At 39.3% G+C, this 12,288-nt stretch overlaps 5 protein-coding genes across 5 annotated transcripts; all 5 read right to left on the minus strand.

Moving 5' to 3' along the window:
- Positions 1-4: 4 nt before the first annotated feature.
- On the minus strand, positions 5-676 carry SS1G_11499 (hypothetical protein; the record flags this gene model as incomplete). The annotated part of the gene is made up of 1 exon (XM_001587457.1): positions 5-676. A coding segment is annotated over one exon (672 nt), but the record flags the coding sequence as incomplete, so codon positions are not given.
- Positions 677-4,912: 4,236 nt separating this feature from the next.
- On the minus strand, positions 4,913-5,140 carry SS1G_11500 (predicted protein; the record flags this gene model as incomplete). Its single annotated transcript, XM_001587458.1, has 1 exon — positions 4,913-5,140. The coding sequence occupies one exon, from the start codon at positions 5,138-5,140 to the stop codon at positions 4,913-4,915; it is 228 nt and encodes a 75-aa protein (XP_001587508.1).
- A 1,259-nt stretch (positions 5,141-6,399) lies between these two features.
- On the minus strand, positions 6,400-7,640 carry SS1G_11501 (predicted protein; the record flags this gene model as incomplete). Its single annotated transcript, XM_001587459.1, has 2 exons — positions 6,400-7,185; positions 7,254-7,640. The coding sequence occupies 2 exons, from the start codon at positions 7,638-7,640 to the stop codon at positions 6,400-6,402; spliced, it is 1,173 nt and encodes a 390-aa protein (XP_001587509.1).
- Positions 7,641-8,454: 814 nt separating this feature from the next.
- On the minus strand, positions 8,455-10,204 carry SS1G_11502 (hypothetical protein; the record flags this gene model as incomplete). Its single annotated transcript, XM_001587460.1, has 4 exons — positions 8,455-8,489; positions 8,541-8,559; positions 8,800-9,539; positions 9,589-10,204. 4 exons carry the CDS (start codon positions 10,202-10,204, stop codon positions 8,455-8,457), a joined length of 1,410 nt encoding a protein of 469 aa, XP_001587510.1.
- A 1,226-nt stretch (positions 10,205-11,430) lies between these two features.
- SS1G_11503 (predicted protein) lies at positions 11,431-12,184 on the minus strand (the record flags this gene model as incomplete). Its single annotated transcript, XM_001587461.1, has 3 exons — positions 11,431-11,601; positions 11,688-11,755; positions 12,142-12,184. The coding sequence occupies 3 exons, from the start codon at positions 12,182-12,184 to the stop codon at positions 11,431-11,433; spliced, it is 282 nt and encodes a 93-aa protein (XP_001587511.1).
- Between the last annotated feature and the right edge of the window lie 104 nt (positions 12,185-12,288).

The following is a 12,288-nucleotide window of genomic DNA, read 5'->3' on the forward strand; positions in this document are numbered from 1 at the left end:
AAACACTCCCATCCAAAACCCAACTAATACTCTGCTCTTCCCTTTCCCCCACCCTAGAAATCCGCACCGCATACTCATGCCACTGCGCACGCTCATACGGTATCCCCGACGAAGCAATCGCTAACGGTGACGATGTATTACCCCAGTGTATCGTACCCGTATTAATAGAAGCACCGTTTACCTGTTCCATGATATCCCATTCTGCGCACTGTGGCCAGAGACCATCGTTGCGGAAGGAAGAACCTAGAGTCCAGAAGGCGGGCCAGATGCCTTGTTGATGGGTTGAGGGATTGTTGCCCAGTTTGATGCGCGCTTGGAGGTGTAGTTGGTTATTGGGGGGACAGTGGAATGTTTGATGTGTGCTGAGGCGCGCGGAGGTCCATGTTCCCGAGGTGTGGAGTGGTGTGATTTGGAGGGTGGAGGTGTTGGAGAGGTGGGCGTTTGAGGGGGAGGATGTGTAGTGTTGGATTTCGTTGTTTTGGTTTGTGAGAGGGGTTTCGTATTGCCAGTTTTTTGGGGAGGCGGGGGAGCCAGCAGCGCCGGAGAAGGTGTCAGACCAGGTTAGGGTGAAGCCTGGAATTTGGGGGGCGGGGATTGCGTGGGTGAATGGGAGGGTGGTGGAGATGGAGAGAAGGGAAAGGAGGTAGGGAGAGGAGATGGAGAATGGATATTTCATGGTGGGATTGTTCTAATTTATCTCCTTTGTATCGATCCGGGAAAAGGAAATGCAATTATGCGAATAAAATAGAACGAGAGAAAAAAATGCGCAAGTAAAAGAATGAAGGAATCAACAACAGATAGTAACGAATGTGAAAAGAACGCAATTTAGCATATATGAAGAAACAAGAACATCACAAGGACAACAACCTACTTTATGCACAATACCTCTCTCCAAATAGTTTTCCCAAATACCATCTATAATCACGGTCTAACAAAAGGTTCTCTTCCAACTAAATCTTCACCTCGATTCCTCTCAATCCTATTTATCAATTCCACACATTCCACCAATTCCATCCAATTATCTACATCACCAATAAAACAACCCTATCGATACAAAAAAAACCCAAATTCACGACCCAATGTGGCCTGGAGGACTGAATAAAGGACATGACCTATTAAATACTCCTTAATATCTCCAAGTCATCGCTTAATCAAATATTTTGAACCACTCGGAATTCATTCTATAGCTCCACAATTTCATTTGTTGGTTAATTATAAAATAAGTACAGGCAGCGACTATAGCATTTCGATCCTCGCGGATTCTGCAATATTTCGCGCTTCTTGGAGAGTACTCGAGAATGAACGGGTCTACCAGGTCTTGAAATTTGTGGCCGAGAGGATGTTGGTTAATTGTGGATAATTAAGCGCTTTAATTTGGGGATAGGTGTGACCAAAAGGGTGTTTATAGACCAGCAATTGTATTTAACTTAGAATCTACAGGTGAAGAGCACCTGTAGATGGGGATAGCTACTCTATATATACACAAATGAATGGCCTAGCCGCAATAGCTAGGCAAAAAGAAGTCATATTTATTCCTCCAATGATCTTACTTTACCGATAACCATTGATACCTAGTACTTGTCCGGATCTGATCCTCAGGTCACCTAAATCGCATACTAATCTCGAGTAATCGTATCATGTGTGGACATGGTTAATGTACCTGAGGTTTCTTATATAATAAGGGGTGGGAGGAAAGCAGGGATTTCCGTCACAATAGGATATATAGGTTGGAACTGTAGCTACACACTTCTTTTATTTTATAATCTTACAAGAATGGAAATCTCGAATTTTAATTCTTATTATATGGTTTTGTGTTTAGATTTCTGGGTTTAATAAGGATGAGGAATATCATGTTTATGGAAATTTAACGAAGAAAAGCTAGAAATGAATCCGGTATGAATACATCAGATGTTAGTCAATATATCAAATAATAAGTCTAGTACCCTACTTCTCGGCCCACCCCTTTTCGACCACCATTTTATATCAAAAATCATGATTTTCATCTATTAATAACTTTACAATCAATCAATAAAATTTGCATATACTAAATCCCATAATTATAAATTGAAAATCGAAATTTAAATTTTGTTACGTGACGGTTGTTATCCCACTAGTGGCTCACGTGCACTAGCCCTGTATATAAAGACCTTCTTACTTAGAATCTTCTTAGTTCTTTAGTTTTAGATTCTAAGTAATTGAATTGACTCCGTTTACGACTTTTCCGTCACAAATTTTCAATATCTTGATTAATAAAATTACAAAATTTGAATTTTCAATTCTGTTATAATTATATAATAATCTATAAGTCAATAATATATTATTCATTGAAATTATTAATAATTAGGTGAAAATGATGGGTTTTGGTATAAAAGGGTAGTCGAGAAGTGGGGTGCTAGACTCACTTCAAAATAAAGCTAGCGATATATAAACCTGCCAAATATTGTGCCATTTTGTTTCTATAAGTAATAATTATAAAAAATTTGAATCTCTCCCTAAAGAAGCTTTTGGAAGATAATTCTATACGATGTTCGTATTGAGGAAGGAGATAGGTTGATGAGAGTTGAGAGTTGAAAGTTGAGAACTAAGATGGAAACTTCGACCTTATTCTACTAGTGTTGTTGGCTTTTTACTCTCATCTCTTAAAGAGAAAGAGAACAGAATTATTATTAATGTAGTTTATAATAAATGGGTGTTATTACTATCAGTTTATTATATTAAACAATGAGTGTTGATGAGGATAAGTGATAAATTACTCTGAGATAGATTTTGGATAGATATAAATACTATATACACATCGACGTCTGATATACTAGCAAACATATTAAACTTAAAATGTATAATTCCTGCCTCACTTTTGCCGAATTAGAAATAAGGTTAATATATACTTTCTGGATGTACTATACTTCAATATTTGGGAGTCTCATTTTTGGACATTTGCCCATATAAAGATATATAAATGGTGTACATTATATATATATATTGTATACCAGTGAAGAAATGTAATGTACATCATATAAGTACTTTTTGCTTTCTTAGGGGATTTCATAATATTAAATCTTTCATGAGTGCCGGGTGTAATACAATAATTATATCCTCAAATACATTTCGAGTGAACACAAGAGAGAGTAAGAAAATACAATCAAAAATCTCCCTTTACTTAGGTATCTTTGCACTTCTAGATATTTTGGAAACTAAAATATAAAAGTATCTATCTTTCAAAATTAAAGTTTCTCTATACAAAAATGATAAAAAGGGTGATCTAGCGATATGAAGGTTGTATTATTAGAATTCTAGTGTTTTTGCGGCATTAAAGATAAGTGAGAATGATGTCTGCAAACTAGCTATTTTGAAGATAGTTAAAAGTGGAATGTAATGGGTATGCAGGAGCTCATGAAATTATTGAGGTGATAAAAGTAATCTTATAACAATAAAAAACGGAACTTGCCAGTAGCAAACGAGTAGCAACACCACGATAAAAAGCGCGAAATAAATGACGACAACATTAATAACGAGCAGATTTGGAAGAACCATCTTAGAACCAGATATAACCTGCTGTTTTTCAAACAAATAGTTGATCTATAGTTAGCAGATGGGAAGAATTAAGTCCACGGCCTATTGCATCCTCAAGTTTTAAGGCATCCGACAGAAGAAAACTCCCAGAAGAAAGAGCGTTCCTTTTATATCTCCTCTTTCCTAGCACAAATCTACAGTACTGAGCTACTGATGCCGAATGGCGGCCGTCCAAAGAGGGCAAGATCATTACTCCACTCTCTCAGGGCTTGGAATTGGTGAATTCTATCATCATCGTATGAAGAATTCTATGAAGATGCTTTTATAGCTCTGCTATAAAAGCTCGATTCCCGCATAGTTTTAAATTTCTAGAATAAGGAGAAATAAATTTTCAATATCTCGCTTTCATGGAGAGTTTTCTAATATTTGAATATTTTGATATCTGATGTTTGATTTTCAGTATATGAAGGTGGTCTTTAAGTTAGGAAATCCTATCGCGTTGTATAACTTACTGTCTCTTCTCCTTAATACCGAGAATAGATTAGAAGTGTACCATCATAAGCAACAACAAAAATCTTTTTCATAAACGACAGACAACATCTTCAAAATCCCATAAGTTTCCATAGACTTCTATGAGCACCCGCAGAACCATCGTGCAGGAAAAAGTATATTTGCCTTCTCGATAAAGGTGACAGGTCTGTCTAGATAGATGAGTTAACAAATGTATCAACTACCCGTGTTTTACATTTCCCCCTCTATTCTTCCTGCAAGCGAATAATAAGACTTAAAAAGAACCATTATTAATCCCACAACTGACTAATTAAAATACGCCCGGAAGAAACCAAAGAAGGGAATATGGATACTAACCCTGACCCATCTATTTCTACTTCGCATTCACAGAGTATTATATATAAACCACGTATTTTCCACATCAGTCGCATATAGTGTGATATGCGCATAGTAACAAACTATGGGCCTTAGGTCACTGGACTTTTAATAGTTGGGTTGGACTTTAGGAATGGGCTTGTGTGGTGAGGTTATTTGTGGGAATAGCCTGAGAGTGTAGAGGTGTCTAAGAATAGAGGTGAGAGAGGAGTTGCTGATAATGAGAAAGAGAGAGAGAGTAATGATTATGATGATGATAAGAGTAGCTTCTTTGCTATGACAAAAAACTGATCCAACAACAAGAATAACGAACGTCCAATGATGAATAAGTGAACAATAGCAACAAAACCAAACAAACCAAACAAAATCTAACCCAACCTCCCTAATTCCCTCTATTTCCCCTCTCCCATCTTCTCACCACAAGAATTAAATATATTTCACATCAAGACCTCCTCAAAAGCACATTAAGTCCACCCCATCCCCAAAACAACCCACATCTACGACACGAAGGCATGTCTTAGGTCCTAAATCCTAATATCGCACCTGCAATTCCCTTTATACACAAGAATATAAGATTACCATTCCCATCCAATCTATCATCTAACCCAAATGCTATGCATATCTCACAGCCCCCACAAAACCTCTCCAACCATCCTAAAAATCCGCATCCCCAATCCCACCACCAAAATCCCCCCAATTCAACACCTCTAACCTTCCTCCCTACACATACTTCTTTGCATCCCATTTTTCGAGGGGTTTATGTTGCACTTGTACTTGTACTAGCACTGGCACTTGCACTTGCACTAGTACTAATACTAACATACCCATCCAACCACGAAGATTTTTCCTAATATATAGTTTATAGTTCTCTATGAGTTTAGTTTAAATATGTACCTGTATTCTGGATTGTTGGGTGAGATGAGATGGGATGAGATGGGATGAGATGAGATGAGATGAGATGTGTATACTGCTTTGGTGTCTAAGTGGTAGTTGATGATAGGTAGAAGATGAAAGTGAGAGTGAGAGTGATAAAGAGAGAGTGGCGAGATATTAAGCAGTAAGACAGCAGTTAGTACTTTGACAATAACATTGATACTTCCCTTATTCCTGCTATTCCTGCTGAAAATGAGAATGAGAATGAGAATATAAATGTTGATGGGGAAGAGTGATGGTCGTCCTCTTCAATAATGGAGGAAAGGATAATAATAACACCTGGTGCACTTATTATTTTCTCCTCGTCGTTGTGAATAATCCTTATATATCCCATAACACTTACATAATCCATCTCCTCAACTCCCCCTTTCCTTCTCCTTTTCTCCCTCTCTCCATATCCCTTCTCAATTCCCCCACCCTCCTTCTCTCACCCCCCTTTCCATCCCGCTCCCCTAACAAAAACAACAACCACACCACACCACATTCTTAATCATATCCCCCTCACTCCACCCATTCCACATAATTTTCCATCTCCATCTCCATCCCGCACCCCCTCGCCCCCAAAACCATCACCAACGCATTTCCACAGCTAACTCCTAATCCCCCCGCGCAAACTCCAACCCCAATAAACCTTACCTATACATACATCCTCTTCATACGCTCCACACTCCACCCTCCACTTCCAATCCCCCACAAACCAACAAAAATATAATCCCACCTAACCTTTCCACACTCACTCATACCCGAGTAGATTAATCCGAGTACTTTGTAAGATCATTCATTTACTGCTATTTCAACAACATGAATGAATGAATGTATGTATATATGTATTCCTTAGACTTATAACATAGCACCAGCATATTAAACCAAACCAAACTAAACCCAACCAAAATCACACTCATGATTAATTCCCCAGCCCAAACAAAATTCATGCAAACCCACTTTGTAAGATTATCCAAGTACTTGTGCAATATTCTTACATAGTAATCAATTCATTAAAGTAATCCATTTCCTAGATGCTCCTCCCATTTTTTGAATCTTAGCTATACAAATCCACGATACTTGTGATTATCATTTCGATTTCTTCTTCTTTTTTCCATCGATTTGTTCATCTTCAGCTGCTGCATCATCTACTTTCCTCTTCTTGTCTTTCTTTGACTTTTTCTCCTTTTTAGGCTCTACCTCAACATCTTCGTCTTCCTTCACATCTTCCTTCACGTCCTCCTCGTCAACCTTCTTAGATTTCTTATCCTTCTTCACTTTCTTTTCCTCATTTCCCTCTCCCAAACTCTCTCTCTTCCTCTTCTTTTCTTTCCTCTCCTCAGCATTCTGAGCCTTTTCCTCCTGTGCCTTCATATCAGCTTCAACCTCCGCTTGTAATTGTGCCTCCATAGCTTGGAAATTGACCTCTTCCTCAATTTGCTTTTCCTCCTCAGCCTTCTTATCTTTCTTACTTTTCTTCCCACCAGGAGCCTCCTCAGTCTTTCTCTTTTTATCCTTCTTATCCTTCTTATTTAATTCAGTGACCGGAGTTGGCATGGTATCGACGAAAAAATGAGGACTTGGTTCCACCGCAGCTGGCGCATTGGTTGTGGTAGTATTTTTGGATTCGGGAGCTGGCGCATCTTCCATTTCCACATCTTCATCTTCATATCCAGTATCTTCTGCTGAGTCGGAATCTGAATCAGAATCTGAGGAATCTGAGGAATCTGAGCTATCGCTATCGCTACTATCGTCATTTTTAGTAGTACCGTTTTTCTCCGCAGCTAGACGAGCATCGAGTTGTGGTACAAGAGGTTCATAAGTTGTGCCGCGAACACCCAAACCCTTTTTATCCTTAATCAAACGAGCTGGTAACTATTCGAATCCTGATCAGTAACCGCAACCTTGTCGTAGAAAGCAGCTCAATCCTCCAGAAAACTTACAACAAACCTCGCCATCGTCCTCCCACTAACAAGCGTATCCCTTCCTCTATCCAACAAACCACAAAGAATTCTCCAAGGCCCCTCCTCATTCAATTCCCATTCCCTCTTCTCCTCCTTACTCAAATTATTCATCTCACTCTTCATAGCCTGTTGAACCCTATCCAACGCCTTACAATGAGCCTCTAGCACACCCAAATGTTTGCGAAAAAGTGCGCCCCATTTCGCATGGACAGATCTATTCATCAAAGGAACTTCCGGTTTGTCGGTGCGGTTTGGATCTTTATCTTTGGGGAGTTTGATCTTGCGAGCGCGTTGTTCTTTGGGGATTTTTGCCTTTTTTTCTTTCTTGGGTTTGACTACCCGTTCATTTGAGTCATTGCGACCCATGTTGTAAAAAGTTGATGTTAATTGGACTTAAAGATGGTTTGGAAGACTGAAAGGGTTGTGGAAGACGAGATGATGTCTTTGCGACAGAATGATTTTTTGTTACACCGCCTTGGCTCACAAGTATTAAACTTGTCCTGCGTACGGCAGAATTACTGGAAAGAAGCCCGTGCACTTCCGTCCTCGCGTGGTTGTGGTGTTTTGACGCGTAATTTACTTTATTATATACGTACCTACCTAGTAGGTACCTATATAAACGAGAGTCTTATTATATTGACTACAGAACTAGAGAACTAGAGAAGCATTTTACAAGCAGATATAAAGAACCAAGTTTGTCAGATATTGCGATATACTCATCTTATTCATCTATCAGTTCGCCGAACCAGAATCAGTTTCGATATCAGATAGAAAATGGTATGAAATGGTATCATTATAAACTTGCGAGAATATCTCATGGTATACGCGGGATTGTTAAATCTCCATATGCAGACTCCAGACCATAGTGCTTACACTAAATGCTTTGATTTCCTGAACTTTATTCCATCCATCCGATCACCCTTTCGGACCTAACCCTCATCACAAACGCCACCTGACGTATAACCAAAGTTGGTCGTAGTTAATCAAATCCTAGGTAATGTGAAGAGACCCTGCCGTCGAAATCGATAAAAGAACTCCGTCGCTATGCATATGGCAATATGCACTGATTTTCTCGAAATTTCAAAAAGTCAGCCTCCACCCAGACACACGCAGCCTAATCTTCCATATCATAATCCTCATAATAATTCCAGCCAAATTACCAAGAATACACTGTCTCGTTTTATTCATACAACTTGGCCATCGCATCCCAACTATCTAGTAAACTTCTTTTCGTCGTAACATTAGTTAGTTGTAGATTCCCCAAACTGCACCAATTGTTGACATTCTGTTCCCATGTTAGCTTTTTTCAACAAAGAAATATAACCGACTAAAATCAGGGGAAACTTACAATGCAACTCAAATATTTGCACCATCCGCAAGTCTTTCTATAGACGTAGAAATTGTTTAAAAGTAAAATAAACACAATAAAAACAAATACAAAAGCAGCTAATCTCAAAAGTAACCAAGCCCACCAAGCTGGTTTTCTTCCTTTGAAAAAGCCCGAAGGATTTTTGAATAAACTGACGATACCACGGTCACCTTGGTTAGCTTTGGTAGGAACAGGTGCATATGGTGGATCAGATTGACCCGTTCGCATTCGTAGAGAATTGGGTGAACGAAGAATCGATAACCCAAGGACAAAACCCATAAGGAATCCTCCAATATGAGAGAAGTTATCGAGACCGGGTAAAAGACCTAAAACGAATGATATGATGACATCGAGGAGGATAAAAGCTAATTCTTTCATTGGACTGACGCGTTCTTTCCATTTGTAAAGTAAGTCAAGGAGCGTAAGAGCAATGAGACCGAAAAGGGCTCCCGATGCGCCTGTGGATGAGATACCTGTCGCAGCAAAGTTCCCACCTAGTATAAATCCAAATATTCCGCTGGAGATGTAGACCAAAAAATACCGAATGGGTCCGATTAAAATCTCCATTTCCTTTCCCATGGTCATTTGAAGAAGCATGTTGAAACCTATGTGAATGATTCCAGCGTGAAGGAACATGGGTAAAATGAACCTGTACCATTGATCGGGTGTCGCTCCCACTCCTCCAAATCCACAAAGATCACTTATAGAACAATCATTCGACGTTGCGCTTGTTGTATTTGGACATGGCCAGCTTATGGCATTGAGATCTGGTATGCCGGTCATATTGTGCATGCATGGTGTGAATCTTGAGCCCATATTGATAACCACGTATGGTGATGGACCGATCATAGGGTTAAAAGAAGGATGAATTTCGATCGGAGACCCAGTGAGTTGAGCTGCTTCATGTTAGCATCTCTTACCCAAACTCTGCTTTGAAATACTTACAGTTCTTAACAATCTCTACAATAAATACTATCACCTGCACCAAAGTGAGAGTATATGTAACGAAAGGAATGCGACTTTTCCTATTCACAAGTCCCATCGACATAGCTTCGCTCATTCTATTCCTTTTGTTATCCTTTAAGTGTGGAGGTACTCCTGATTCTTCTGCGTCGTATACATGGTCGTTTAGGTTCGCATTGTAAATATGATCTGTCGAGGCATCTTTTGCTGGTACTTGTGGGTTTTCTCGTAAAGGTATATCTTCATTAGAGTAGCCCATCCCATCTTGGGGCCTACCCCCTCCACCTTGTGAATAGTACTGCGAATCTTGTCCTAAGCTATGCGAGCTTTCTTGTCTATGTTGTGGTACTTTTGGCGCCGGATATATATGATCATCGAATGGCGCTTCGAATGGGGAGACTGGTGACATTTCTTGAGGTCTTGTTGATCCTACTTGTGAAGGGAATGAGCCTTGTCTTGAAGGTGCTCGAGAATGGTATGATGGAGGCACTGTATGTTGTTGAGACTGAGTGTCGAATGGACTGTGGTATGGTTGCGGTTCTTCATGTTGATATTGTTGTTGTTGTGAATAAGAATTATAATAATCGTTAGCCGCCATTGTTACTATGAAATTGGTTGACCGTATCAAATGGACTGTATGAAATGATCGTTCGAAGGTAGATGAAATTGTTGATCACATAAAAAGAAAGTCGAAGTTGTGATCGTCTGAAGATTGCACACAAGCCTGAAACATGAGATTCCAAGGTCGAAATGTAAGCTTTGAGCTGAAAATATCTAAGCTTACAACGAATTGGGAAGTTGTCAAATATTTTGAATGGTGCTCAGTCACTATTTACTCATAAGTAATACTTTCTGAGTCGCTGCTGCTATGGCATGAGAAAAAGTTGAACAAATTTGGATACTGTTTCGAGCCTCGTAATGAATGATCTCAGGCTGGGGATGGAATCGTATATGATCACGAACGATATTTGCTCTAGACGCACAGCCCCATCGGCCGAGGAAAGTTGAAAAGGTTGTGGAAGGTTACTCGATCGGAGAGGGAATCTGTTTTTGGACTGTCTCCGTTTCAGAAGCAACACCAAAGCAAAAGAGGCTTGTACCTGAAGTAGGGTCATTTAGTAGCCCGAGAACCTTGATATGCTCCAATATCAAAAATGTTTAATTATGCGGTGAAGAAATAAAATATTAATCTTGTCTTTGAAGAATATTTACCTATATATATATTATAACACGGAATCAAAAGAACGAAGGAAGTATCGATTTGACCTATAGCACAGTACAAAATCATTCATGTCATCATCAAATCAAAACAGGATGTTTTATATTTCACATTTCACTGTCGTGCTTCACAAACTTCTCTCCGCTCAGGGCTCAGCAACAAGCCGAAGAAATATCTTGAAGAGTCCTACAAAAATATCAATAAGGCTGGGCTTTCATCATTCGATCAATCATCATCATAGGGCTACGTACGAGTAGAGAAGTTTCTAATACGTACGTAACAATTTCGCGTCACTCTTGGCAACTCGAACTTCAGTGGAGAAAGCTTCGCAAGTCCCGAAGGAATTGTGAATATGGTTTCATTTCATCTAATTTGGATTGATTAATATATACGTCGTGTCGGTACTTTGTTTCTATTTATGTCTTGAAAAGTGGCTGTGAGGTGTAATCATGTAAACAAGGCTGGCTGGATTTCACGAGGCTTATCCATGAAAATGATTGAAGATCATCTGAGAAAACGAGGGCAGATCTGATTTATTTCATCCATCGAAATCCAGCCCCCAAGCCGCTTCACACATGTCGAATAGCTTTCTTTCGCTAATATCACTAATATCCTAGGAACACTTTCTCCAATCTCTCGCTCATGACCCTTTCTAAGTATTTTATCAATTGTATACCATCATCATAAAATTGGTTCCCTACTGGAGGATGCTTCATGCCGTAAAGATAATTCAAAACATCTGAGATATATCTGTAGTCAGTTCGTTCGTTAATTCTCTAGAATACCGTAGCTCGACCTGTTTCACTAAGTACTGCTCGCGCGGGAGTGAGAGATATCATGTTACCAAAGTGTTCCTCTATACCTTGTGATAGATGGTTGATGTACCCTCAAGCTTATACTCAACCGGATGTTGTCGCATCTCGGCTGGAACTTGTAGTCAAGTAATATGTAGCCTAAAGAGTCCATCCTTACATTATAGTAAAATAGGCATAAAAATCCTATCACCCCATATCTGCTATCATGTCCCAAGCAGAACTCGTGCTTCCAACGACCACTGTACTCAGACTCCCATCGTTACCTTAATTTGATCGTTCGGTGCCGTCCATGGTAAGATAATCTTTCGAAAAATTTGGAAAATCAAAACAAGCAGGTAAGAGAATAGAGCATATCCTATGAGGCTCAAAATGAAAAGAACAATCAAATTCATAACCAATTTCTCCCCAGGAGTCAGTACATATGCCGAAAACGTGACCTCATATCGATAATTCAGAGGAGAAACTGGTAGATCAAGGTGTCGATGAAAGATGCTTGCCTACAAAGCTTGGGTGAAGTGGAAAAGGAGTATGAATGTGAAGACATCTTGATTGTCGAGAGGAGTGTGTGGTTTGTTTGAATGTATATAGAACAATTTTGAGGATTTTGAGGTAGGTTTTGGATAATAAAACTTGATGTTGTGAAACTGG

Source organism: Sclerotinia sclerotiorum, genomic scaffold, assembly GCF_000146945.2.
Source record: "Sclerotinia sclerotiorum 1980 UF-70 scaffold_18 genomic scaffold, whole genome shotgun sequence".
NCBI classification, from domain to species: Eukaryota; Fungi; Ascomycota; class Leotiomycetes; order Helotiales; family Sclerotiniaceae; genus Sclerotinia; species Sclerotinia sclerotiorum.